At 39.9% G+C, this 24,562-nt stretch overlaps 3 protein-coding genes across 7 annotated transcripts; 1 reads left to right on the forward strand and 2 right to left on the reverse strand.

Moving 5' to 3' along the window:
• Nucleotides 1-38: 38 nt before the first annotated feature.
• On the reverse strand, nucleotides 39-1,861 carry LOC109534688 (nucleoporin Nup37). The gene is made up of 5 exons (XM_019900435.2): nucleotides 1,080-1,861; nucleotides 842-1,024; nucleotides 585-792; nucleotides 373-529; nucleotides 39-309 (listed from the first exon to the last, which is right to left on the reverse strand). Exons 1-5 carry the CDS (start codon nucleotides 1,266-1,268, stop codon nucleotides 60-62), a joined length of 987 nt encoding a protein of 328 aa, XP_019755994.1. The 5' UTR covers nucleotides 1,269-1,861; the 3' UTR covers nucleotides 39-59.
• Nucleotides 1,862-2,706: 845 nt separating this feature from the next.
• LOC109534684 (protein arginine N-methyltransferase 9) lies at nucleotides 2,707-10,633 on the forward strand. The gene is made up of 10 exons (XM_048660759.1): nucleotides 2,707-3,246; nucleotides 3,523-3,710; nucleotides 3,772-3,986; nucleotides 4,045-4,410; nucleotides 4,463-4,843; nucleotides 9,425-9,587; nucleotides 9,640-9,761; nucleotides 9,816-9,974; nucleotides 10,031-10,226; nucleotides 10,303-10,633. Exons 1-10 carry the CDS (start codon nucleotides 2,864-2,866, stop codon nucleotides 10,425-10,427), a joined length of 2,298 nt encoding a protein of 765 aa, XP_048516716.1. The 5' UTR covers nucleotides 2,707-2,863; the 3' UTR covers nucleotides 10,428-10,633.
• A 2,133-nt stretch (nucleotides 10,634-12,766) lies between these two features.
• On the reverse strand, nucleotides 12,767-23,771 carry LOC109534689 (mitogen-activated protein kinase kinase kinase 10). Of its 5 annotated transcripts, XR_007280256.1 has the most exons (20): nucleotides 23,471-23,771; nucleotides 22,994-23,150; nucleotides 22,515-22,669; nucleotides 22,310-22,459; nucleotides 22,071-22,253; nucleotides 21,846-22,011; nucleotides 21,092-21,202; nucleotides 20,821-21,039; nucleotides 20,587-20,762; nucleotides 19,963-20,140; nucleotides 19,724-19,906; nucleotides 19,204-19,377; nucleotides 17,243-17,335; nucleotides 17,046-17,184; nucleotides 16,171-16,485; nucleotides 15,828-16,115; nucleotides 14,457-14,583; nucleotides 14,233-14,402; nucleotides 13,681-13,953; nucleotides 12,767-13,501 (listed from the first exon to the last, which is right to left on the reverse strand). XR_007280256.1 is itself a non-coding variant. In XM_019900438.2 (19 exons), the coding sequence occupies exons 2-19, from the start codon at nucleotides 23,118-23,120 to the stop codon at nucleotides 13,818-13,820; spliced, it is 3,090 nt and encodes a 1,029-aa protein (XP_019755997.2). In that variant the 5' UTR covers nucleotides 23,121-23,150; nucleotides 23,489-23,771; the 3' UTR covers nucleotides 12,767-13,817. The 5 variants fall into 5 exon arrangements, 4 of the variants coding, with proteins under 4 accessions (XP_019755997.2, XP_048516707.1, XP_019755996.2 ...); XM_019900438.2 differs by having other exon boundaries at nucleotides 12,767-13,953; nucleotides 23,489-23,771; XM_048660750.1 differs by having other exon boundaries at nucleotides 12,767-13,953; nucleotides 22,994-23,174; nucleotides 23,489-23,771.
• Between the last annotated feature and the right edge of the window lie 791 nt (nucleotides 23,772-24,562).

Consider the following 24,562-nt stretch of genomic DNA (forward strand, 5'->3'; position numbering starts at 1 on the left):
CTTTGGACGAGGCAATGGCTGGTTCGAAGAGACTAAAAAATTCTTCAACAATTTATTGATTAAAAGGCGCTGATTTTCCAAAAACAGAGCTTAGTGTCGTCGCCAATGCACACTAGAGGATAGTGGAAGTGCCATTGCACATTTGTAGGCAATGTGACGCTAACATTCAGCTTCAAGCACTGAGTGGTTGTGTGCAGGACTTTCAGGGAACCATCCAGACTGTTGACGGCAGCCAGCAGCTCTCCCTGTGGCGAGAACTTCATTGTGCCCCCATTTTCCGGAAATAGAATGGCGCTTTGTTGGGGCAAACTGCAAACATCAGTAGAAATTAAATCACTTGGTTCAAAGAGTCTTTTTAGGTGAAGAACTTACCAAGGCTTAGTGAGGTCCCATAAAAGCAGCTCCCCCAACTGCAAGGTGCCCAGGATTTGACTCTCTGAAGGGGCCCAGTGGGCAAACGACAGTGACCTGGCAAAGTCCAGCGAGAGAATCGGGGTCTCGGTTTCCACATTGTAGAACTTGACCAACCCTTATCAGCAGCCGATTAGTTGCGAATGCATTGGTTAAAAATTTGAGAAACTAACCGATTTTTTCGGCCACCATCAGCTTGCCAGGGTCGCCTCTGTGCCAGGCAACCACCATGGCAGGGGAAGTTAGATTCAATGTGGTTTTCAAGTTGAACTGTTTAGTATACCAGATCTTCACTGTGTTGTCGTCGCTGGCTGAGGCAAGATAGGCATTATCCGGATCGAAGGTTATATCGTTTATATAGCTGGTGTGACCGCTGATCACCTAGAAGCCCGGTTTCTCACTGCCCCAAGGGCTAGAGTTGTCCACTTACCTCGCAGGTATTGTCCTGCTGTAGGTCGCTTTGAACTACCCGGATTTGGTGGTCAATCCCTCCAGTGGCAAAAAGCACCTGATTAGGCATTACGGTCAAAGTGGTGCTTGGGGCCAAGCTGAGCGCGGTGCACCTGCTGGGGTGCTCGAACTGGAATAGCTGCTGCACCTTCACCGACTCCTCCTAGAGGGAGGATCTTGTTTAGGGTTTCACTCAGTCACTTCACTACGGGACTCACCTGAAAGGAGACCCGGGCGAACAGGATTCGGCTACTAAAAGCCAGCAGCATAATGTCTTTGCTCCACTCGAAGGGCGAGACGTGAATATGTAAAATCTGTCCATACTCGCTGAAATCCTTCACAAACGTGGGCTCGCTGGTGTTTTTCTTGCTTCCTTGCAATCGGTCCACGCTGCCTTGCATTTTCATGCCTGTTTCAGGGGTTTTGAGCGAGGATACCAAATCAAAAAGTTGACCAAACACCCAAAAATCTGAGGTTAGATTCACTAGTCTTTATCAGAGACAAGACTTGTCTTTGGTCTTTATCTATGGTTAGATTCCCTTGGCCCCTTGGCAAGCAAAGGAACTGTCAATTTCTTTTTAATGGCGACTGCCACATAACATAAGGGGTGATATTTTGTGGCGACTGCAGCTTGTCTTTATCTATGGACTGCAGGGCATAGATAAAGACTGCTGCAGGGCAAACGTTCAACGGTTCAAGCGTGTATACAAAAAAACGGCGGAAAATGAGGAAAGCAGTGATTAAAATAGCCGATTGTAGAAATTCAAACTTAAGATACATTGCTAAGGTGCACAACAACTACATTCGTTTTTCGGATGGTAAAATTTACTTGGACATACTTTGGTTGGGCTGGTTACCACTTTGGTAAAGTGAACAGCTGATCCCATTTAAAATGCATGTAACCTAGACAAATTTTCACTGAATTCAAAACGCAATAGTTCAAAAATGGAAAGTTATATGAGGATATGGTTTGCAGCATTGCATAGCCGAATGCTTCGAAAATCGCGTTTGGGACCTGATTTGGGCTTATTCGGAAGATAAATACCCTAAATAATTCTTTACAAAATCTCTGATGTTCAGCGTTTTAGCGTGCTGGGTTGCCAGAGTGTCATTTGACAAATCTGGCTGAGCCAAACGAAATAATGAATTAATGGTATCACAATGAATGAATGCACTGTTCATACAATGAATTGATTGTATCATACAACGAATTCATTGTATCATTGGGCATGCTTGAGAATTTTGTAGACAAAACTGAGCATTTTGCGTTTGGTAGTTGGAAAGTGTACTCTAGATTGTTTGCTACTTTTAAGTGTCGGTTCAGAAATATAAAAAATGCGGTGTGCAGTCATTTCATTTGTATTAAAATTTACATATAATCCGCGGTACCACAAACCGCATATTCCGTCGTAAATAATAGGAAAGTAACATTGGGTCATTGTTTGGACTTCCGTCTCCTGAATCGTAATGTACTATTTCTGCAAGGAAACATTTTCAGCTAACGCTATACTTTATTGCACAACTGGCAACTGTGCTAGTCTGCAAAATAAATACATTTTCGTTACTTTTAATTTTGAAATGTAAAATCTGCTGCGAAGCATCTTGTAATTATAAGGAAGATTTATAAAAAAATAATTAAATGTGACAAAGACTAAATAAGCTATATTTAATCACATTTAGCAAACAGGAAAAATGCACGCCAGGCAGTGATTTCCACTGACGTCACGAAAATCGACGCAAGATCCTACCTTGTATTCATTGTATCATGCAATAAACTCTAATGTACTTGTTGCACGACACTGGTTTTAAAGCAAAAAAACGACACAGAGACACTTGTCTTTATCTATGACAGAGACAAGACTTGTCTCTGAACGACAGTTGAAAAGTAACCTTATTTTTTGGTTGTCATAAGAAATTTAACCTAATTGATAGTAGGGGCGGCATAAGGCCCCCGAAAACTGAATTTTGCCATTAAACCATAGAAAGACGCGGTCGGGAGCACATGCTACACAGTATGAGTGCACCATTGAAGAAGGATGGTGCAGGTGGAAGTGATGACCGAGTGCCAAAAAACCTCTCGCAAGTGATCGACGAACGCAATAAACTGACGAGTTCCAGGTACTTACAAATAGCACAGAAAAGTTGTGAAGAGCGAGACGTTCCCAACGCCTACAAGTGCTTTGTGAAGTATTTGGAAAATCTGGAGGATCCGTCGACCAGTGCAATAAAAGTCCAACAACAGTTCAAGCAGACAGTAGTTTCATTAGCTGCTGCTTTAGAAAAATGCAACGAAAGCGAGGAGCTGTTAAAACTCTACGTGCAAGCGCTCAATTTATTTCCCTGCGACCAAATAATTCTCAATAAATTAGGCGAACACTTGCTCAAGTAAGTTGGTCGAATGTTACGGCGTTTCGAAGTTCAGGTCCAGCGGAACGCCAGTGTTCCGCTGAACTTGAACTAGTGGTTTGCAAATACATTTGCTTGGGCAAATTTTAAAAATAAACGAAGGGTTCCGTTCAAATTTCTGGGTTTGCAGTGTTCCATTATCGAAAAAGTTTGGGAAATTCTGGTCTAACCTTTGTTTATGAAGTTGTCTTGTACTCTCGTCCAAAATTGTTGATAGCAAAGATGACCAAAGTTAATAATTGTATATTTCGTTAGAATGAATCTGCCGGATATAGCAAGGCCTTATCTGGAAAAGGCTGTCGCTTGCAAAAGGTCCCTTCGAGCTGACAACAACCTGATGCTTTGCAAATGGTCCCAATTTCCCCGTTGGCATTTCAGGATGCTGAATGATGTAATTCGGAATTCCTCATATTGCAAAGCGATTAGAAGAGCTGTCAGTCAAGGTACAGAATCATTTGGACCCCCATTAGAGAGCCGCCACTAGTTTTCAGGCCTGTTTTGCAGGGTTTACGCATGTGGTGGATGTAGGCGCGGGTTGCGGCCTTCTCTCTCTCGTGGCTTCAGAGAATCCACACGTTCACGTGACTGCCATCGAAGAGAATAAAGTGCTGGCTCAAATGTGCGAGCGTATTATGAAGGAGAACGGGCGAGAGAATGTGACAGTGATGAATGTTTATTCGACCACGTTGACCCAAGCGCCATCGCGTTGCAACCTTTTGGTAATTTTAAGTCGGTCCTCTTTTGCCTTTTTTATGGTTTAGTTCCATTCGTTTACAGGTTGCCGAAGTATTTGACTGTGCATTGTTCGGAGAAGGAATGCTGAAAACTCTCCTGCATGCCCACAACACCCTAATCACTGACAAGCAGAATTTCAGAATCATCCCTTGCGGGGCCAAGTTGTATGTGGCAGCAATCAGCTATAAAGACTCACAGAGCGTTAGAGTAGAGAGCAAAGTGCCTGTGCTTGGGTTAGACAAAATGTGCATTGTGCAACAGGACGCTGATCCGTACGAGGCTGAAGATTTAACTTTGAAAAAATTCACCTATGTGTCTGAGCCGGTCCAAGTGTACCAAATCAACTTTTACGACACCATCTACCTCTACAATTTGATCTATGATGCCAACTACGTGCAGACTATAGACGTATTTCCTCTGACAGCCTCAAACGCTTTTGGCTACCACTGATTTTTTCCAGATCCTCTGTCTCGAAGATGCGCTTCTGACTTCATTCGCCATCTGGTTTGAGTTGGACCTCGACGAATTTGTAACGATAACCACAGATCCTCGACGGGAAGACCGCGCGAAATGCTGGGAACAGGGAGTGTGCCACTTGTTGCACCCCATTGCCGTGAAAGAAGGGCAAATACTGAAATTTCAAGTGTATGTCTATCAGGATAAGGTGCAGTTCTGCCAGTTGCTTGAGCGTTCAGAGGCAATCTGCAAATCTTGCCTTTACGTGCCCGAAGAAGTAGTCACGTTTCTCAACGATACCAATTTGGTTGTTCAAATTGTCAAACTGGCGGAAAAATTCCAGGATCCCCTCTTACTGCGACAATTCAAAGATCCTTCTAAACCGGTGAGTAGCCAGCAATCTTTCTGTATACCTCCGAAATTCAGCAGCAATGTGGATTTGGATGGAGTAAAGGTAAACTAACGTTTTTGCTTCTAGTTTCTGAAAGTTTTGATAAGGAAACTGGTGGGCTTCGTTAGTTTCGCACTGTTAGGCCGATGTGGAGAAGAATTTATTTCCGGTGTTTCGCAAACAACCGAGCATTATCGGCTTAATTTCGCGACGGTTTGAAGTTGAAAAGCTATACAGGGTGGCCATTTTCTGAATCTTTGTATCCGTGACTTCTACATTTTTAAAGATAGAGAATCCGTTAAATGGGCAGAATTCGATTGCCTATTCATTGCCGTTTTCAAAATTTAGGTACCCGACTTAGTTCCTGAAATATCCTGAAAAGACAAGAAATCAACACTTTTTTAATTATCACTTATTACGTAAACTGCTTCACTTAGACAAAAAGTTAAAACTGCCCTTAGTACAACTTTTTGCGTTGAATCCAATAAACCAGCACTCGTTATCATAGTGAACTTGATTTACGAGATAAAAAATAAACTTATGGTTTCTTAAATGGTAATCATAGTTGGCTGTGGGTCTTTCAAAATCCTTATTTTTTTCTGAATTTAACGATATGAATGTTTGTATGTTTTCCTCCTTTTGTTGCCGCAAATCTTCCAAAGAAGATAAAAAATGTGTAGTAGGCTATGGAAACAAAAACTGTATTATCACACAAAGCACAAAACAATAATGAGTCGTTTAAATTAAATGTTCAAATTGACTTCCGTTTACGTCCAGGCATTTTTTGGCTTCTTCACATTCAACTCGGTCAACGAGTTGTGTGAAGGTGCACTATCATGTTGGAAAAATGCCAATTTTCGATACGATGCTAACGGAAAACTATTCAACATGTCTTCAAGTTCATTTGGTAAAAAGTGCAAATATCTTTCCATATTTAAATTGTGATCAAAAAAGACCAATAATTTTATCACTAAAAATGCCTCAGCAGAAATTCACAAAAAAAACACGTAGATCTCGCCTACTTTCAATTAGATGATGATTCGTTAGTCCAGTAAACTTGATTGTGTGATAATATAGTTGTTATCATACTATGAAGGCTTTCACGGCCGGTTAAATCACATTTAGGAATGTTTTCCGGGCTTCAAAGCCCGGAAAACAATATAGTTCTTGTTTCCATAGCCTACTACACATTTTTATTTATCTTTTTTTGAAGTTTTACGCCAACAAAAGGAGAAAAACATACAAACAGTTATATCGATAAATTCCGAAAAAAATAAGGATTTTAAAAGGCCCACAGCCAACTATGATTACCATTTAAAAAAAACATAAGTTTATTTTTTATCTCGTAAATCAAGTTGACTGTGACAACGAGTGCTAGTTTATTGAATTCAACGCAAAAAGTTCTACCAAAGAACAGTTTAACTTTTTTTCTAATTTAAGCAGTTTACGAATTATATGATAATTAAAAAAGTGTTGATTTCTTGCCTTTTTATGATATTTCAGGAACCAAGTCGGGTACCTAAATTTTGAAAACGGTAATGAATAGGCAATCGAATTCTGCCCAATTTTGCCCATTTAACGGGTTCTCTATCTTTAAAAATGTAGAAGATACCTATACAAAGATTCAGAAAATGGCCACCCTGAATATCTTTATTGCAGTTGAAAATATGAAAAATCGGAACGACCCTTCAATTTTATTTGTAAGGGAGACACTTTAAATTAATATTTTCAGCTTCCTTGTTTTAACCCATTAGGACGGGTAGATGCCACCCCTAGGGGTCAAGTGGCACATCTTTTTAAAGGGCGTTCAATTCTCGTTACGTTAGTTATTACTTTGTTCCTTTTTGTTCAGAGACAATTTTAGCCCCTCTAGACTCTTCGGCTTTCGACGCAAAACACACGAAATTTACAGCTTGTCTGATTGGGACGCAATTAATTTTTAATGGCCGATCGCATCTGCGCGTAATGGAAGTGAAAATCTGCAAAATTTAAAAATTCCTCAAAAAATCAATGATGTTGGTAGCGAATCGGATGGCGCGTAATGGAAGTGAAAATCTGCAAACTTTAAAAATTCGGTAAAAAATCCCTGACATTGGAAGCGAATCGAAACTTTCACACATTGTAGGTCCGACTCTTCTGCTTTTAACGCAAAAAAACCGAAATTTTCAGTTTTGCTAGTTGAAACACAATTAATTTTTCAATGGCCTATTGCATCCGCGCGTAATGTAAGTGAAAATCCGCAAACTTTAAAAAATTTTAATTTCTGATGATGTCAGCGAATCGAAACTTTCACACATTGTAGGGCCGACTCTTCTGCTTTTAACGCAAAAAACCAGACATTTTCAGTTTTTCTGGTTGAGACGCAATTAATTTTTCAATGGCCCATCGCATCCGCACGTAATGAAATTAAAAATCCGCAAACTTTAAAAATTCCTAAAAAATCCCGCAGCGAATCGAAACTTTCACACATTTTAGGGCGTGCATTCAGATATTGGTTTTCAGGTTAGTGTTTATACAAAAACTTTGAATATATATAAAAACTAGTTAGTTTTATTGAGTGTGTGTCCTTGTAATACAAATCATTAGAAGAGTAGGTTACACTGTTAAAATCGTTGAATAACAGGAAGAAAATCTAGTTTCAAAAAAACATTGATTTCTTATTTTTGATTTTGATCTTATTTTTTATTTATTGATTATTTTACATCGACAAAAATAAATTTTTATTTGCTGAAGAGAAATTTTTACAATCAAACTTATGTCATCTACTTACGCACGCATTATAAGTTGTTCAAAATATTGTCCATAATAAAGTGCGTGTTTTCGAACTCCTCTCTTCATTTCGGGAAACTTCACCGGGAATTGACCGGCATTCTGCTGCAATTCGCCTTTTAAGATCATCAATATCAGCAGGTTGTGCTTTATAAACAATGGACTTGATGTCCCCAAAGAAAGAAGTCTAATCTTGAAATTCAATTGATCTTGGAGGCCCTTCTGCCAATCGATCTATCCGGGAATATCTTATCCATGTTGTGGAGGGTTCGAAAATAGGCTTTATTATTGTTTACAGGATTACAGCAACAACTTATAAGATAGTGCGTAAGAAGATCCCATGGGTTTTATTGTAGAAATTTCTCTCGTAAATAGAAAGTGATTTTTCTCGAAGTAAAATAATCAATAAATCCTAAATCAATTGTTTAAACTAGATTTTCTTCCTGTTACTTACTCTGCTAATCATTTGTATTACAAAATTGTCGCGTCTTTCCGATTTTTTATACTTTCAACTGCAAGAAAGGTATTAAGGGTGGGAAGTTTTCAAATTGACACCCGGTATAAAGTATACTTTACCCTACAAAATGCAGCCAAACGTCAATCTGCAGCTTCTCTGGTTTCAGAGAAAATAAATGCTAAAATTTTGATTAGCATGAGGAACCATAAAATGTGTTCGCAAGTTTTAAAAATTCACAAAAATTGACAATGGCTTAAAATCGCTCTACAAATGTGATATAAAAGTTACTCTCTCACCTTGCAAGTTTCTGAGCAAATAAAGCTGAAACTTCGACCTGGTTAAATATCCGCGAAAACCATATCAAAATTAGAACAATTCTTGAAATTTGGCGGATGATAACGGAAAACCGAAAGTTTTGATGCTTGTAGAACAGACTTGGCCCTAGGTATAAAAATTATACAAAAGTGAAAATCGAAACTCTTGTCACTTATAAAACAGACATTGCGTTACAATATGAACAAATAAATGACGAACTTCGACCTACAAAAACAATTTCGCAAACCGAGCGCAATTTTGAAAATTTGTCAAATAGTGCCTGATGATGCCCCTAAATTGACTATTTTCCCAGAAGAAGACTTTGCCCAAAGGAAGGCATCTAAAATTGACTGTCTCAATTCAAAAATTGGAAAGCAAATAAATGCAAAAACCACCACAAAACCCAGATCAGAGAAAATCGAAACTTTTTCCACTTATAAATGACTATTTTTTGTCCTATAAAATGCAACCGAAATGGACTTTCTGACTTCCGAAGTTACAGAGAAAATAAATGCGAAACTCCGACGTGCAAAATGTTTGCATTTTGCGCCATTTTTGATTTTGAAAAATTCTTGAAAATTACCTGATGATAAGCAAAACTTTTATCACTTATGAAGCAATGTTTGCTCTATAAAATGCATACAAAAACCACCCTCAGAAATTGCCAGTTGAAACAATCACGTAAACTAAACGCAATTTTGAAAATTTGTCAAAAATGTCTACAGATCGAAACTTTGCCAACTCATAAAAAGGACTTTTGCCAACAAAACTCATCCAAAATTGACTTTGTCACAGAGAAAGTAAATACTGAACTCCGGCACGCAAAAACCGCCACGAAAACCACACGCCAATTTGGAAAAATTCCTGAAAATTGCCTAATGATGGAATTTGCCCTATAAATGGTATGCAAACAAAGTTTGGAGTTTTACTGCAAATGCAACTTTGAACGTTTTTTGACAATTGCCTGAAGATGACCGGAAATAGAAACTTTTCCCACTTTGCTAATAAATGATAACTGATTTTTTGGTTTTTAGGTGATGGATACGATGACAGTTTCCATTTTTGGTCTGATGTTGGCCGTCAATATGGGATGGCAGTTTTTCACCGAGCGGGATTACCGCAGCGATCTCTATATTAACTTCATTGTCCACATTTTGGCTGTTAATAATAGGCATTGGTCGCAAATGGACCTGGCAAGTGAGAACGAGCTTAATTCCAGCGGCTTCCTGCTAATACGGATGTTTTCTAGCGATTATCTTTGAACCTGATATCGACTTATTGACCTGTTCCACGAAATTACACAATTGCAAGGTCTTCTTAAGAGACACAGTCTCCATCGACGGTGGACTTTCCATCCCAGCGGTTACAAAGGTAACACCCCATTGGAATTGATTTATGAACAATTTTTTTTAAACCGGATTTTAGGGGATGCTAAGCGTTAAGTTCCCCGATTGTCTCATCCTGCCAGTTAAACTTGTTGTAAACGTAGTGCTGATTTACTCAGAGTTTCTGCAAACGAGCAATGTGGTCCACGACGAGAACGTGTTCAACTTCAAAATTGCCCAAATTATGAACGAATACTCGGTAAGGGCTAGTGGGGACTGAGGGACACTAAACTAGCCAATCTGGGGCAATTTTAGACCCGTGAACACCCGTGTTTGGACTCGAGCTTCATCTACACGGAACATTCAAATCCGATCAGCTTCACTGTCAACGACACGATTAACGCGGAAAAGACTGTAGTAAGCCTGCAGGTTACCAAAACGGGCCAAGTCAACGGCCTGTACACTTGGTTTGATATTCATTTTCATGATGAGATCAGCTATTCAACCAAAAGTAAGTGCTTTTTTGCAAAGCCATTGCGTAACTGAACTAGAAAATGCTCAGCGAATGATTGATTAATCTCCTGCAGATAGTACACATTTCAACAAGACCTGCTATCTCATCGATCGACGAAACGTCCAACTAGATGAGCGTTTGCAATTGATTTTTCAACGCGAATTGCATTGTATGAAATTTTCCTTTGAAGAGAGCTGAGTAAAGTAACGTTACCCCCGCAAACATTCCCGATTCCATCAGTCGAACAAATAAGCTTAATGTTTTTGTGTGTTTAGTCCAATCGAAAAATGTGATTGCTCACCTATTTTTAAACCCGTGGTCGGCATTAGTTTGCCAAAAAATTACCAAAGTGAAGTTTTTCACTGCAAGAATTCGTAAAATAGACGAAATCACTTATTGGCGAATGCTTTTTTGTCTAATTCCTGTCCTGTCCTAGTGAACGAAATAAACGCTTTTAAGTCTAAATTTATAAAATAGTATTTTGAAGCTTTAGTGAATATTTTTTGCAATATTGAAAAAATATAGCGCCATGATATTGGAAAAAAATTAGATCTTCCACGGTTCTGAAATTTTCTGCACCTTGAGATCCGAACTGTCTTCTCAAACTGGTGAAAGTTTCAAGGCTCCCCTTGCTTTAGTTTAGAAGATTTTTTTAAGACAAGATTGCATTTGCCTGAAAACAGTAATTTTGAGACTCACGTTTAACAAGCTGAAAAAAAACAGGACTTCTTCTTGAGATCCGAGTATATTCTAAAGACTTCAAATTTGGACGTTCTTTTTGCTTTAATTTGGAAGATACGTACGAGTTTTTTTACAGCATAACCGCAGCTGAGTGAAGACAGTAATTTTGAGACACACTTTTAACGAGCTGAAAATATTCATGATACGATTCTTCTGAAATTTTTCTCACCTTGAGATCCAAGCGTCTTCTAAAAAACGGTGAACATTTCTTGGTTCTCATTGCTTTGATTTCGAAGACTCGATTTTTTAAAATAAAACCGCATTTGACTGAAAACATTAATTTAAGACTCAAAAGTTGCAAAAATGAGGATTTTGTGCGAGTTTTACAAAATGTTATTGTTGAAATGTCTTCTCAAGATGGTGAAAACTTTTGATTGCTTCTTGACTTGGTTGGGAAGATAAGATTTTTTCAATAGAAAACGTAGTTAACAGTAATGCTGAGACTCCCGTTTAATAAGCTGGAAAGAAACAGGATTTTGTACAATTATTATGAAATTTTTTGCATCTTCAGACCCGAGTGTCTTGTAAAAACTGAAAATTTTAAGGTTCTCCTTAGCTGGTGTTTAGTTTGGAAGATGCGATTTTGTTACCGCATCTGACGGGAAGCAGTAATTTTGAGACACATTTAACAAGATGAAAAAAATCAGCATTTTGTACGATTCTTCTGAAATTTTTCTCACCTTGAGATCCAAGCGTCTTCTAAACAGCGGTGAACGATTCTTGGTTCTCACTGCTTTGGTTTCGAAGACTCGATTTTTTAAAATAAAACCGCATTTGACTGAAAACATTAATTTTAAAACTCAAAAGTTGCAAAACTCAGGTTTTTGGGCGAGTTTTACAAAATTGTGTTTTGGACATGTCTGCTCAAGATGGTGAAAACTTCTGATTGCTTCTTGACTTGGTTGGGAAGATAATATTTTTCGAGACAAAACGTAGGTAACTGCAAACAGTAATGTTGACTCACGTTTAATAAGCTGGAAAGATACAGTATTTTGTACGATTCTTCTGAAATTTTCCGCACTTTTAGATCCGAGTGTTTTCTAAAGACGTTGAAAATTCCATGGTTTTCCTTGCTTCAGTTTAGGAGATGCCATTTTTTAAACACAAGAACGCATTTGACTGAAAACAGTAATTTTGACTTAGATTGACCAAACTGGCAAAACTGATTTTGTCCGATTTTTACAAAACTTTTTGATATTACAAATTTTTTTCAGCATCTTTAGTGTCAAATGTCTCTCAAGATGGTAAAAATTTCGAATTGCTGCGTGGTTTACTTCAGAACTTGCAAATTTTTAAAGTAGGTAGAGAGTGCAGTTGGGCAACACACATTTTGGGACCGATATTTACTTAAATGGTAAAAATCAGGTTGTTGAGAGATTTTTATAAAGCCTTCAGCATTTGTAGTCGGGTGTCCTCTAAAAATAGTAAAAATATCAACTTGCCTCTTGCTTTAGTTTGAAAAACACGACTAGGAATACCAGCGTAGTTGACTGAAATCATCAATTTTCATGCGAAGATTTTTTAAACTGGCAAAAATCAGCGCTTTTAATAGAACTCCCCGTATGTGTCCAGCCAAATTTATTCTAAAGATGCAAAACTTCAAGTTGCTTCTTTCATTAGCTTGAGAGATAGATATTAAGAAGAAATATTTTAAGGCGAGAACGCAGTTGACTGAAAAAATCAACATCAGCCATTAAAGTTCCTATAAATGAAAAACCTTGTGCTCTTCAAACTCTTCAAACGGCGAAGCCCTTGCTGCCCCGAAGTGTAGGCAGTCTCAACAAAAAACACAAAAATTTTCGAAATAAATGGTATTTATTTACTACGTTGCTTATTCTCACACAATCGAGTATTAGATTCTTTTACAGGTCCTGGAATGCACATAATAAACAGTAGAGCAACGGGAATGACAAAAAACTAGTTTAAAATTACTAATACGTTGCTTATATGAAAATATAGCTATGATGGCCGCGAAATAGCCCTTGACTGACTGAAACCTTACTTGCTAGACGCACTAACAGATTTTAAATAATTTATTATAAAAAATCTATTTACACTATATATATAAAGTCTTACTCTTAGTCAATATATATGTTTTTTTTTGTGTAATAGATTTGACCTATTATATACATTCAGGGAACAAATCCACGATTAACTAAATTAGGTGATTACTTAATCAAGTCGAACTGCACGATTAATTCCAGTTGATGAACTGGGAAGATTGGTCTTTGTTTCTTTTTTGCTCACACAGTAAAAGGACTTCAAGGAAAAATGGAATGAATAACAGTCTTCTTAAAAAAACGCGATTCCCCTTCGATTCGGGCGTCAAAAAAACATTAAAAAATAAGTCTTGACACTCTACTAAAAATGACTATTCGAATGGTAAAAATTGCACAGGAATGACTATGGCTGTTGAAGGTTTTCATTGATTAACATTTATACGTCAGGCACTGTGGATTGTTTCAACGAGTTTCACCCAACATCAGAGTCCTCCTATTCACAATGTAAATGTACATTTGAGCAGTTAACGCCTATCAAAAGCCTTAAATTAAAAATTGAGCTAAGCAAAAGTCGTCTCTTATACTCAATTTCAAAATATGTTCATTATTTCAATGACTAGATTTTATCAGCTCTCTGTTCAAAAGGACTTGCTTTTCACTCTACACTTATTTTAATATTGAGTATGAGTATTAATGAAGAAAAAACATACCTAAGTGATTTTCTAAAGTACTTTGCCTTAAGAATATGCTCTCAAGACTAGCTTATGTCGGATCGAAGCAAAAGGCGGTTAGAAATATAGCTCAACCACCCTGATTGCTTTGGTTGGAATCCAAGCCAAAATAGTTATTATGACAAAAATTCCCGTTCCATTTCGGCCAGCGTGGGCCTCGGACGGCTGCGCCTCGCTTGTAGGGGCACAGTGGGGTCCAAACTTTGCCCCGGCACCGGCAGATCTATGAGGGTGGTAGGGGAAAACCGGACCCTTGGGGAGAAACAACCAATGGCAGCAATCACGGTAATAACCAAAAACATCAGACGCTCGCGTTCGAAATTAAAAAAGTGCCCACCTTGTAGATGATTCGCTTACCAACCAGTTTTCTTAGTAGATGTGGTTAATTAGTGACCGTGATGATAATCAGTAAAAGACTCTTTCGTCTTCTACTTTTTTAGTGTTTCTTTTGGAAATGCACTCATTGAGGGAATATGCTTATTGTTAACATGAATAATTACCGCAATTACTTTGAATCAAACATCGACTTACCTGCTGACCGAGCCGTTGTTGCTTTCTTTTGCTGAAATGTACGAACTGTCGTCACTGGTAAGACTGTCGGGGGGCGTGGGATTGGTGGGCGTGTTGCCGCCCGAGTGCCCGCCCCCTGAAGATGCGTAGTTGTTCCTTTTCAAGCTGGAACGCAGCTTGGTGTAACCCACCTAAACAAGGGAAAGATAGCAAATCCCCCTTTTCCCTCAATGAACAAATCTTACGGTTTCTAGCGTATTGGGGCGTTCAAAGGTGGAGTCTTGCGAGTTCGTGCGCGAGTACGAATTGTACTCGAACTCGTACTGCGGCCGCCTTGCCAGGTAGTGAGTGGGAGTGTACTCTTCCTCCAACCTGCAGCCAACAGAAAAAAAACGCCCATTAAATACCTACAAACGCCCAAATCTCAGTTTATAAACTTAAGGTGGAAGTTGAGTTTGGCGTTGAAAAAATGCCACCATCTACCTTGCTTTATAGAGCAGAAGACTTTCTCCCAGTTAGGCAAGTTGCACTTGGAAACCAAAATTCCCAATTTTAACCACGTCTTGAAGCTTGGTTCATTTTAACATCAAACACGGTATTATTTAAAAAATTATAACTCAAAAACCATTTTATAAATTACACAAAACACTGCCAAAGTCCTGAAATTTTCACTTTCAAGCCAAATTTTTCCAATTTTTACAGCAATTTTGAATCTTGGCTCATTTCAACATCTGCGTAATAAAAACGGGAGAAAAATAAAGCATACCAGACTTTACAAATTTTTAAATTTTTACTATTAAACCCAATTTTTACCACAATTTTAAAAATTGGTTCATTTCAACATCTGCGTAATAAAAACAGTTTTTTTCAAGAAAATCATAACTGGAAAACGAAAATCGCTAGACGATTCCAGCTTACGCCATTTTATAGAGCAGGCAAGACCTTGCAAGTCCTGAAATCGTTGCTTTCAATGCAATTTTTTCCAATTTTTACAGCAATTTTAAAACTTGGCTTATTTTAGCATCTGTTTGATAAATGCGGTTTCCTTTACAAAATAGTAACTCGACAAGGGAAATTCTTAAACGAAAAAATTCTTACGGCCTTTTATGGAGCACACCAGACTCTACTGAGTCCAAAATTTTCACTTTCAAGCCCAACTTTTACAACTTTGAAAACTGGATCATTTTAACATATGCGAAATAAACACGATTTCCTTTAAAAAATCGTCTCAATAACAGACTCTTCTAGATAGTCTAGATAACTACGACTTGTGCCGTTTTATAGAGCATACAAGACTCTACAGATCCAGAAATTACTGCTTTCAAGCCCAATTTTTTTCAATTTTTACCGCGATTTTGAAACTTAACCCATTTCAACACCTGCATAATAAACACGGTTTTCTTTAAACACTCATCATTCGAAAACAAACATTCCTAGACGATTGTCGTTTACACCCTTTTATAGAACACACCAGACTGCACGTGCTGAAATGTACAATTGCTATGCTAATTTTTCCAATTTTCACCGACATTTCGAAACTTCGCTAACAAAAATCTGCAGTTCAAAAACGGACTGAACATTTTTTACCCGTCTATACTTAGACTATGAATTCTCACCTAAAGCTGGGATTCACATTCGAACCACTCGTGGTGGTGGAACTTGCATTGGAGACGTTGGAGGGCGTTCTGCGATGCGTGTGGAGCGTAAGCCTTTGGGGGGTGCGCGCCCCACTTTGGCTGCTCACGCTACTCGGATTATCATACGCATAGTCGGTGCCATATCCATAAAGGGTGGCAGTGGTTCCACTGTGCTCCGAACTGTACCCGTGGCTCTGCTCCTGCTGGCTGTTATACCCCGGGTAGGATTCCGGCGGTCTGGCTGCGCACCCGATTTCGGGTGGGCATCTGAAACAAAACGTTCCTCAAAACCGATTTTGTTTTCCTCAATCCACCCTCTTACCGATGGTATTCTCCAGGAATGTAGATGGTGGCGGCCCGTTCAAAGGGCCCGTACAGATCCGAACCGTCGTTGCTCGTCGAGCTGGATTTGCGTCTCGGCGACGGATTGGGGGGATGATGTTGAGGCGAATCCGTGAACCTCAAGGGGCGCTTTTCTTCGTTCTTCAAGGTGAGCAGTTGCGACCCCGTCAACATTGGTCTGCAGTGTTTGGTCGGACCGTGATAGGTGTTGTGGTTGTATCCGGATACGGTGGAATATTCGTAGTCTTTCGGCTCTACTGGCCGCCAGGCCGGCAGGTCCGACACTTCGATTCGCCTGAAAACAATTTCGAAGGTTTTATTCAGTGGTTCTAACAGAAAGCGAGCAAGATTCTTCATTTGCAATTTTTAAATTTTAATTTTAAATTTTTAAAAATTAGTGATATGCTAGAATCAACAAATTTGTTGAGTATTAGACAGACTGTTATGTATAACACATTCGTTTTTATTTACAAAATATTAAACCATCTGTCCCTAGGACATCTGTTAGAAAATTGTAAGTTTGTGAAGGACATACATGATCATAACACTAGGTCAAATGATAATTTATATTTGAATAGAGTTAGTAGTAGTTCTAGTCAAAACAGTTTATTTTATAAGGGACTGAAATGTTATAATGAGTTGCCACGAGATGTAAGGTGCAGTAATAGTCTTGGTGTCTTTAAAAAATCTTGTGTTATATACATTAAACAAAGCATTAGCATTTGCTTTAGAATATTTTTAAATTTTTGTTAAATCTTTGAAAATTGTATCTCTTTGCTAGCAACAGCTATTAATAGAGATATTATTTGCAACGAATGGGATTTTTGGTCCGAAATATTTAAAATAATCACTCACCCATTGGGCTGCAGGCGGGGATGAAGAGGCGAAATATTCGACAGTCTGACATCGTATCCTGAGGCCACTCCAGCCAGCATGGCAGCGATGTTATAAAGCACGAGTTCCACGATACTCAGCTTTGGCTTGAGCCGTTGTCCTAGGGGGAGAAAAATTATTACTGGCGAGCTTGTCTAGGGGCGGTTTGCACCTCTTACCTTCGGCGTTGTACAGTGTGGGCATCGGGATGTTGTGTCTTACAGCGCCCGCAATGGGGTACTCGGGGCCCCAATCCTCTGGAGGCACGTAATCTGTTGAAAGCAAACAGAGTTGGACGGAGAAATTAAAAGCGCACTCACTCGCCCGTTTGCCCCCCTTGACAAGGGCCTCATTGTTACCTGATTGGCTTCGCCAAAAGTTAACCAGCTGTTATTGGTGGCAGCCCAAACCCTCCACCCTATCGGCCTTAAGGTACGTTAGCGGTTTGCAAAAATACGCAAAATGCACTTGGCTACAACTAATCTATCTCCAATCCAATGCCCAGCTAGTTAAAATCATATTTTTACAAAACTCAAAGGGTTGTTTTAGTGGTGGCTGGTACACATGCTAGTAGTAGTAGTAGTAGTAGTAGGAAAAAAACTAGTATTTAGGGTTGTTATAGTTTTTATTAAAATATAACAACGTTATACAACTGTTGGACCATCACCAGGAAAACGGTTTATTGAAAAAAAAATCTAAGCATTAAATTAAAATAAGGTCGCATTTACACCTACAAGCTACACGACACGGCTAAAATACTTAAAAAGTCAACTAATTAAATAAGCTATTGGCTAATAGTAGTCAAAATGAAAACAATCTAGTCATGCGGTGCTTAAAAGCTACAAACTTAAAAATAATAAATAAATCAAATGAATAATGGGGACAATTAAAAAAAAAAGGTGAACCAATCAATCAATCAAGACTTACATATAATGCTTGGAAGACACTCCTGCGAGTAGCCTTTGAGGGGGGGCAAAGAACAACAAAAGTCAGTATTTAATTAAACTATTGGAATTCGACTTTGGTTGGAGTCCCCGACATTTGTACACTAATAAATTAAAATTAAGTAATTTTTCACTAGCCCAAAGTGTTCTTATTTATTTATCCTCGTATATTATTGACCTATACAGGGTGAGTCACATGGAGCAATTATCTAGCATTTTTTTTTACCCAAAACGTTTGATCGACAGACTTCTTGCTGCCACTACTGCATAAAACTCAAAATTCTCCATTTTTTTCATATTAAACATCAACTAGGAAAAGCTTCTAATCATCTCAAAAAAATGGCCAGATAAAAAATCATTCTGATCTTCTTTAAACCGCTCTTAGCTTTTGGCTCATTCTTAGAACACCGTTTAAGCGACAAAATGTTTACTGCCAAAAAATAGTTCTCAAAACCGCTCTAGTATTTTCCCCAACTCTAAAAAACCGCTTGAGCGACAGACAGACTTTCTGTTTCTATTACTGAATAGAGCATAAAATTGTAATAAAAAATATAAAACAACAGATCAGTGTAGTTGAAAGACCACTTTTTTAATGCTTTAAACCAACAGCGCATTGTCGATCCTCACCCTGTACATAGCGAACCTACACTAAAATAAGATTTAAACGTTCTACATAATGAATCTATATACAAAGAGCTGGTGCGGGCAACCTCTGATCGAATGTTTGAGCTTCAAAGGCCTCCAGATTTGACTAAAATGACATGAAGTTCGGCAAGAAATCTGAATATTTTCGATTACGAAATGATTTGTTGTACGCGAAAAGTTAGGAACTCGCCTAGTTAATGAATGAAAAACTTCTCAGTCTTGGGACTCCAAATCAACGCTGACATCGTCGCTCGACTCCCCTAAAGGCCCCCCAACGCCCTTCGCTATAATGAAACTGTCCGTACTAAAAACCGTGTCATAATGCATCGAGTCGTCGATGTTTCCGATCGAGCGACTGAGCCGATTGTTCTGATACAGGGCGCCAGTCCTTCTGAGCGCGTGATCGTTTACGGGGCTCATGGTGATACTGTTTTTACGGGACGAGTCGACTGGCTTCCTATCGCGATGGCTCAGGCTGTTCAGCATCTTGTTGAACAGCCTGAAGCCTCTCGAATATGCGGACTTGGTGCTCAGAGTGGGAGAAACGTTACCTGTATCGCAGGACTGATTCCGCCCAATCAACGACTGTCTGGTCTTGTCCAAGTTGGGGGCGCTCTTCGACCAAATGGCGCTGCTTTTCGCCTCCGGCAGCAGGATTTGGCCCCTCTCCTTCTGATGGCACGTGCTTGGGCCCCACGTCTTACCTTTTACCCCGTCCGCTGGGACTGAAAGAAAATGGCCATTTTTCCAATTTACCTTCTTTAGTTGTTTGAGTGTGTGTGTGTGTTGTGGTGCTTTCAAATCGCGACCGAATCCCCGGTTTATACGTAGTTGATGGAAAATAAACAAAACCTAGTCGAATAATTGCAAGGCCAAGGTTTCACACAACTAACAAAAATCTAGAATGTCCAGAAAACACAACACACACTATAGTAGAAGTGGAAAAACAAACTCATGCCAATCAAAACACATGCCAGAAATTCCAGAAAATGCTGCTATTGCTGGAGGAAAGTTCCTCCAGCAGAACTTTTCCGTTTGCTGCTTCAGCAAAAAAAAAGTACGTTTACTTACGCGCAATGGCTCTCAAGCGGCCTATGGGAGTACCAGGCGGACTGTTCGGGCTGATTAAGCCTCCAAGGCCCCCCTTGGGGTCAACTGTATGCTTCACCGTCAATTTGTGTCGAAAATCCGAAGGAGAGCTGATTATCGAGCCCGAATCCTTCTTCAATTTAAGCCGGGAGCGTTTGAATTTGCCTGCAAACCATCAAGACCAGTCACAGAATATTTCCCGGATAAATCGTAGAACTCACCCTTTCGCTTCTTGGGAGTAGGCGTAGGTTGCTGATGCTGAATCATATAGTCCAACTCCCTGGCCAAAATGTACATTTCCCTTTCGTGTAGTTCTAGCTCCTTCTGCTTCAAGTGCTCTTCGTGTCGGCGTTGCTCCATCTGGGCCCTGTTGATCTTCTCTTCTCTGCTCCGCAACTCCTAAACATCGACAATTTCATTACAACGCGCAACAGGTTTAAGACAATGTTCAAGTTTAATGGTTCATTCGAACTTCCCCTGTTTTAGACTCATGTTTTTTTAAGGAAATATGGGAAGTTGGACTCTTATGGCTCTGATGCGGAACTGTAAAAAACAGGCTATTGGGTTGAAATTTTCGAGTAGTGAAGATGAAGAACTTTATCATCGATCAAAGTTGGAATAAACCATTGAACAATGAAACTCAGTGGAAGGAAATTGTGTGTCTCAAATCATGCATGCATGATAAACTCGTGCAAAACTCAAATAAAAAAATCAATTAATCTCTTGATCATCATCAATCAACCACACTATCGAACTTTACCTCTTCGTATGACTTGCACGCCTTGTAAGAGAAACGGGAATTGATTAATTTAATTAGGCGGCTTTTCGGGTGGTTGGATTAGTACCTTTTCTTTCCTGCGCAGATCGAGCAGCACTTCCTCAATCTCCTGGCGCCAGTCTTCCTGCATGATGTGGAAGGACTCGTGCGGGGTTTGAGTGAAGGACGAGTGTGCGATCTCGTTCAGATCCTCCAAAATCTGCTCGAATGAGGGCCGATTGTGCGGATCTGCCTCCCAACATTCTAAACAAACACTTTTGTTTGGCAATCGGAGTTTTCATCACGCCGTCGCTCAACTCACTTTCCATCAGTTCCTTCCAGGGTTGCGGGCATGTGGTGGGAATGAGCAAAGTCAGCCGATTGGAAGCCACCCCATAAGCAACTGCAAGGGTGTCGATGCCTTTATAGGGGACTTGCCCGGTTAGCAATTCCCATAGCAGCACCCCATAACTCCAGATGTCGCTTCCCTTAGAAAAAGTCGACTCTCGGATTACTTCCGGTGCCATCCAGGCGTACGTTCCTACAACGGTTCAGTTGAGGTTTTTGCAACGATTTGAATACGTTAAACAAACCTGCTTGTGACATCCGGGTCGTCTGATAGACTTCTCTGGCCAGGCCAAAATCGGTAATTTTCAAAGTCTTGCAGTTTAAATCGTCGTTTTCGATCGCTTCGCTAAGTAAAACTGAAACAAAAACAACAGTGGATTATCAAACTTAGACCGTAGGCCGATGAGGCACGTTTAAAACCCTAGTCCTGAGGACCTTTTCGATAGCTTTATTTTACTACTCTATTTAACTATATTCTCGAAGGTTTCGAGTCGAAAGGATTAAAAAAGATCCCATTAGCAGTCAGGGCCTCTGTTAAACCTGACTATTAATTATTTTTGATAAAAATCCACAAAATATGCCAATGCAAAGGAAATAAGCCGACTATAATGAATTCATTTCCTTTCGGCATTGAACAGCCGTTTCAGGCGGCGGGCAAGGATGCTTGAATGCAAATGCGCGCAGTGAACGTAAGGCTGTCCAAATTGGTCAGTTTGGAACATCCGCCACAAAAATGCGCATTTGGGTTTTTGTAACCGCAGGAAATACACTGAGCGGCAACGGCGGATTCCCAGTAAACCAAGGCCTTTAACGCGAAAAAACGACAATCGCCAGGTATATATGAATGTTAGCGGCCAGGTCACCGTCCTCTAATCGTCACGACGCCGTGCTGAACATAGTAAACACACCGCAGAAAAGGAAATGCCATTTGTAGCCGGGAAAAACCCGATGGTGTCCCAAATGGGTACTGATTGCAATAGGATTAAAGCGGTTACTTACCATTCGAACTCTTCAAGTCGCGGTGTATGAGGGAAATTGGGGCTCTCGAGTGCAGATAGTCCATGCCTCGAGCGATCTGAATCGCCCAATCCACCAGCACATCTGGTCGGATCTTCCGACCGGCTAGTACCCGGTTGAGGGAACCGCCACGACAGTACTCCAGAATCTGCAACCAGCCCAAAATCAGCATTTACCTCCAGTTGGTTGAAAATCGCCAAAGCTCACCAGGCAGAGATTGGGCTCCTGCAGGCAAACGCCCTTTAACGAGACGATGTTTTCGTGCCGCAAAAGACAGAAGAGTTTCGCTTCTTTTATCACATTTTCCAGGGTGACTTGCAGGTTTTCGTCGGCGTCCTGGCGCGCCGCTTTCACCGCCACTTCTGTCCCTTGCCATTCCCCTCGATAGACCTACAATTATTGTGTTAGTTGGACTATTTAAACAGTCGAAAAATCCCGGTGCATACCTTGCAAAAGCCGCCCACTCCTATCACCTCATCCAGCTTGAGTTCCTTAAAATCGATTTTAACCAGATTAACATCGGCAAAGATCGAGTCCACATGGTTGATTTCCTCTTCGGCTGCATCTATGACAAAGTTCGCCGGGAAGATTCCCACCTGCCGAAAACAATTGATTAAACAGCAATTGAATTTAAAAAATGTTTTCACTCACTTTGTCTCCAATCTTCCCAGTCCACCAGCCTTCATCGCCGGATATTTTCGCATCCTTAGAGAGAATCACCACGATTTCGCCTTTGCGAAGAGACAGCTCATCCTCCCCCTGCGCCTTGTAGTCGAATAGAGCGGTACATAGTCCCGAGGGAGAACCTAGGAAAAGAGACAGAACAGAGAATTTATTTAACATCGTAACTGAACCATCAGTATTTTTATGATTTGCAACATTGTTATCAATATGCCCGTAATTTATTGTCCTGGAAAGGTACATACAATAAAAATTCGTTCAGATTATAAAGCACTTTCGATACAGTCTTATCGCTTTTGGCTGGGTTGGGTTTCCATTTCGATTTCCCAATTAGTTAAAGAACTATTAATGATGTTTTTGTGCATACTAAGGAGCAGCAGCCGCAGCAACAGATATCAATGTGTATAGAATAGATAGAATGAATGATTAGGGTTGGAGTGGGTTTGTACCTATCTGGGTTGAACCAGGGGTGCTGGGGCAACTGGGGGGGCTTGTTAACGCGTAGCGGGTGCCGGTAGTGGAGTCCATGCGCCTCAACTGGCGGACGGGCGAGGGGGCGCCCAGCAGTGGAGGCATCCGGTGCTGCCAGACAGACAGCAACTAGGTCTATAAAGAAGAAAAATCGGTCACCTACAACGTAAGGAGAAACAAATTTGATTTCCGCCCTTTAATCAATTGGGGGTGAAGGCGCAAACACTTTTGGGGTCACTGACTGAGCATTTTACGCAAATTAAACGCTGACTAGTTTACGGGTGAAAATAGAATAATTCCAACGGAAAGGCGTCAGGGGCAAAGCCCCGTTGTGTCAAAAAAATCATATCTATTGTATATTATGTATTCTATTTGTTTTGATCACCAGATTGATTATCAGCGAGGACAGGCGAAACTTCTGAACAATGTGATATAATGCTGAGATTTTTATTTACCAATTTAAAACTAGAGACCTTGAATAATCGGTTGCAAAACACTGGTCGCCCATAGTTTTCCGAAGATCGGGGCCCGGCCGTAAGCCAGGTGGTCACAAAAACTGCACCAAAAACGATGTTTTGTCCCGATTTTCGTTCGGGTCGCGTGCTAGAGGAGGCGAAACCGCGGATTCCGATTTGGGCACTGTTCCTATGTCGAACGCACTGGTTTTTCTGTGGGGTTTCTTATTGTTTTCGTCGCGTTTTCTTCGTTTTTTGCTGTATTTTGATGTCAAGCTGTCAGAGGTGCCGCGGCCATGCTGGAAATCCGTCTGACGTCACATCGACGACATCCACATCGAAAGACACGCAACTCTTCATACTCTTGTTAATACTTGTTCGGTTGTGCCATCGGCAGACGGCCTAGACGGGTTAAGTAAGTTCTAATTGTATTTTTTCGTATTTTTTTCTTATTAACCGATAATCTATCAAGTTTAATGGTCCGATGCTGAGAATTTTACTTTTAAAGCAGTAACACTTGAACTCATATTATGCGGTCCTAAATCTCAGAAATTAAAAAAAAATCCAAATTGGATGCAGAAGAGAAAAGTTCATAGAAAAGCTGCCATTGAATTTCCTCCTCAACGGCCCAACGATTTTTTGGTGTCCTCAAAGCACGTTGGCCAAAACATGTCTGACCTAAAGCGCCGTCTATTAACGCGCCATGAAAGCTCCAAAATTGAACTCTACCGATAGTACTCTCAATATGACACAATGACTGACAAACTTTACGAAAATCCAGATTAAAATGTTTTTAGAAATAGAGTTATGCATTGATTTATTCAAAATCAAACTCAAAAGGTTTGGCGTTCGTTCGATAATGTCGCTTTTTCGTCGAAACATGGTGAACGGTGACAACAGACGTCAAAGTTATCAAACCCACTGCGAAACAAATATTTTCTAAATAACATTTAAATAATATTTAAAAAATATTTCCTTTTGCTCTGAAATATTTGCTATTCATTGATCAATAAAAATTCAGATAATATGTTCTAAAGTTTGTTCACATTTATTAAAAATAATATATTAGTAACTTTTTGGGTGTTAAGGTTG

The sequence above is a fragment of the Dendroctonus ponderosae genome, unplaced genomic scaffold (assembly GCF_020466585.1).
Source record: "Dendroctonus ponderosae isolate FM_Combo_2020 unplaced genomic scaffold, Dpon_F_20191213v2 Dpon_F_20191213_1, whole genome shotgun sequence".
In the NCBI taxonomy this organism is placed as follows: domain Eukaryota; kingdom Metazoa; phylum Arthropoda; class Insecta; order Coleoptera; family Curculionidae; genus Dendroctonus; species Dendroctonus ponderosae.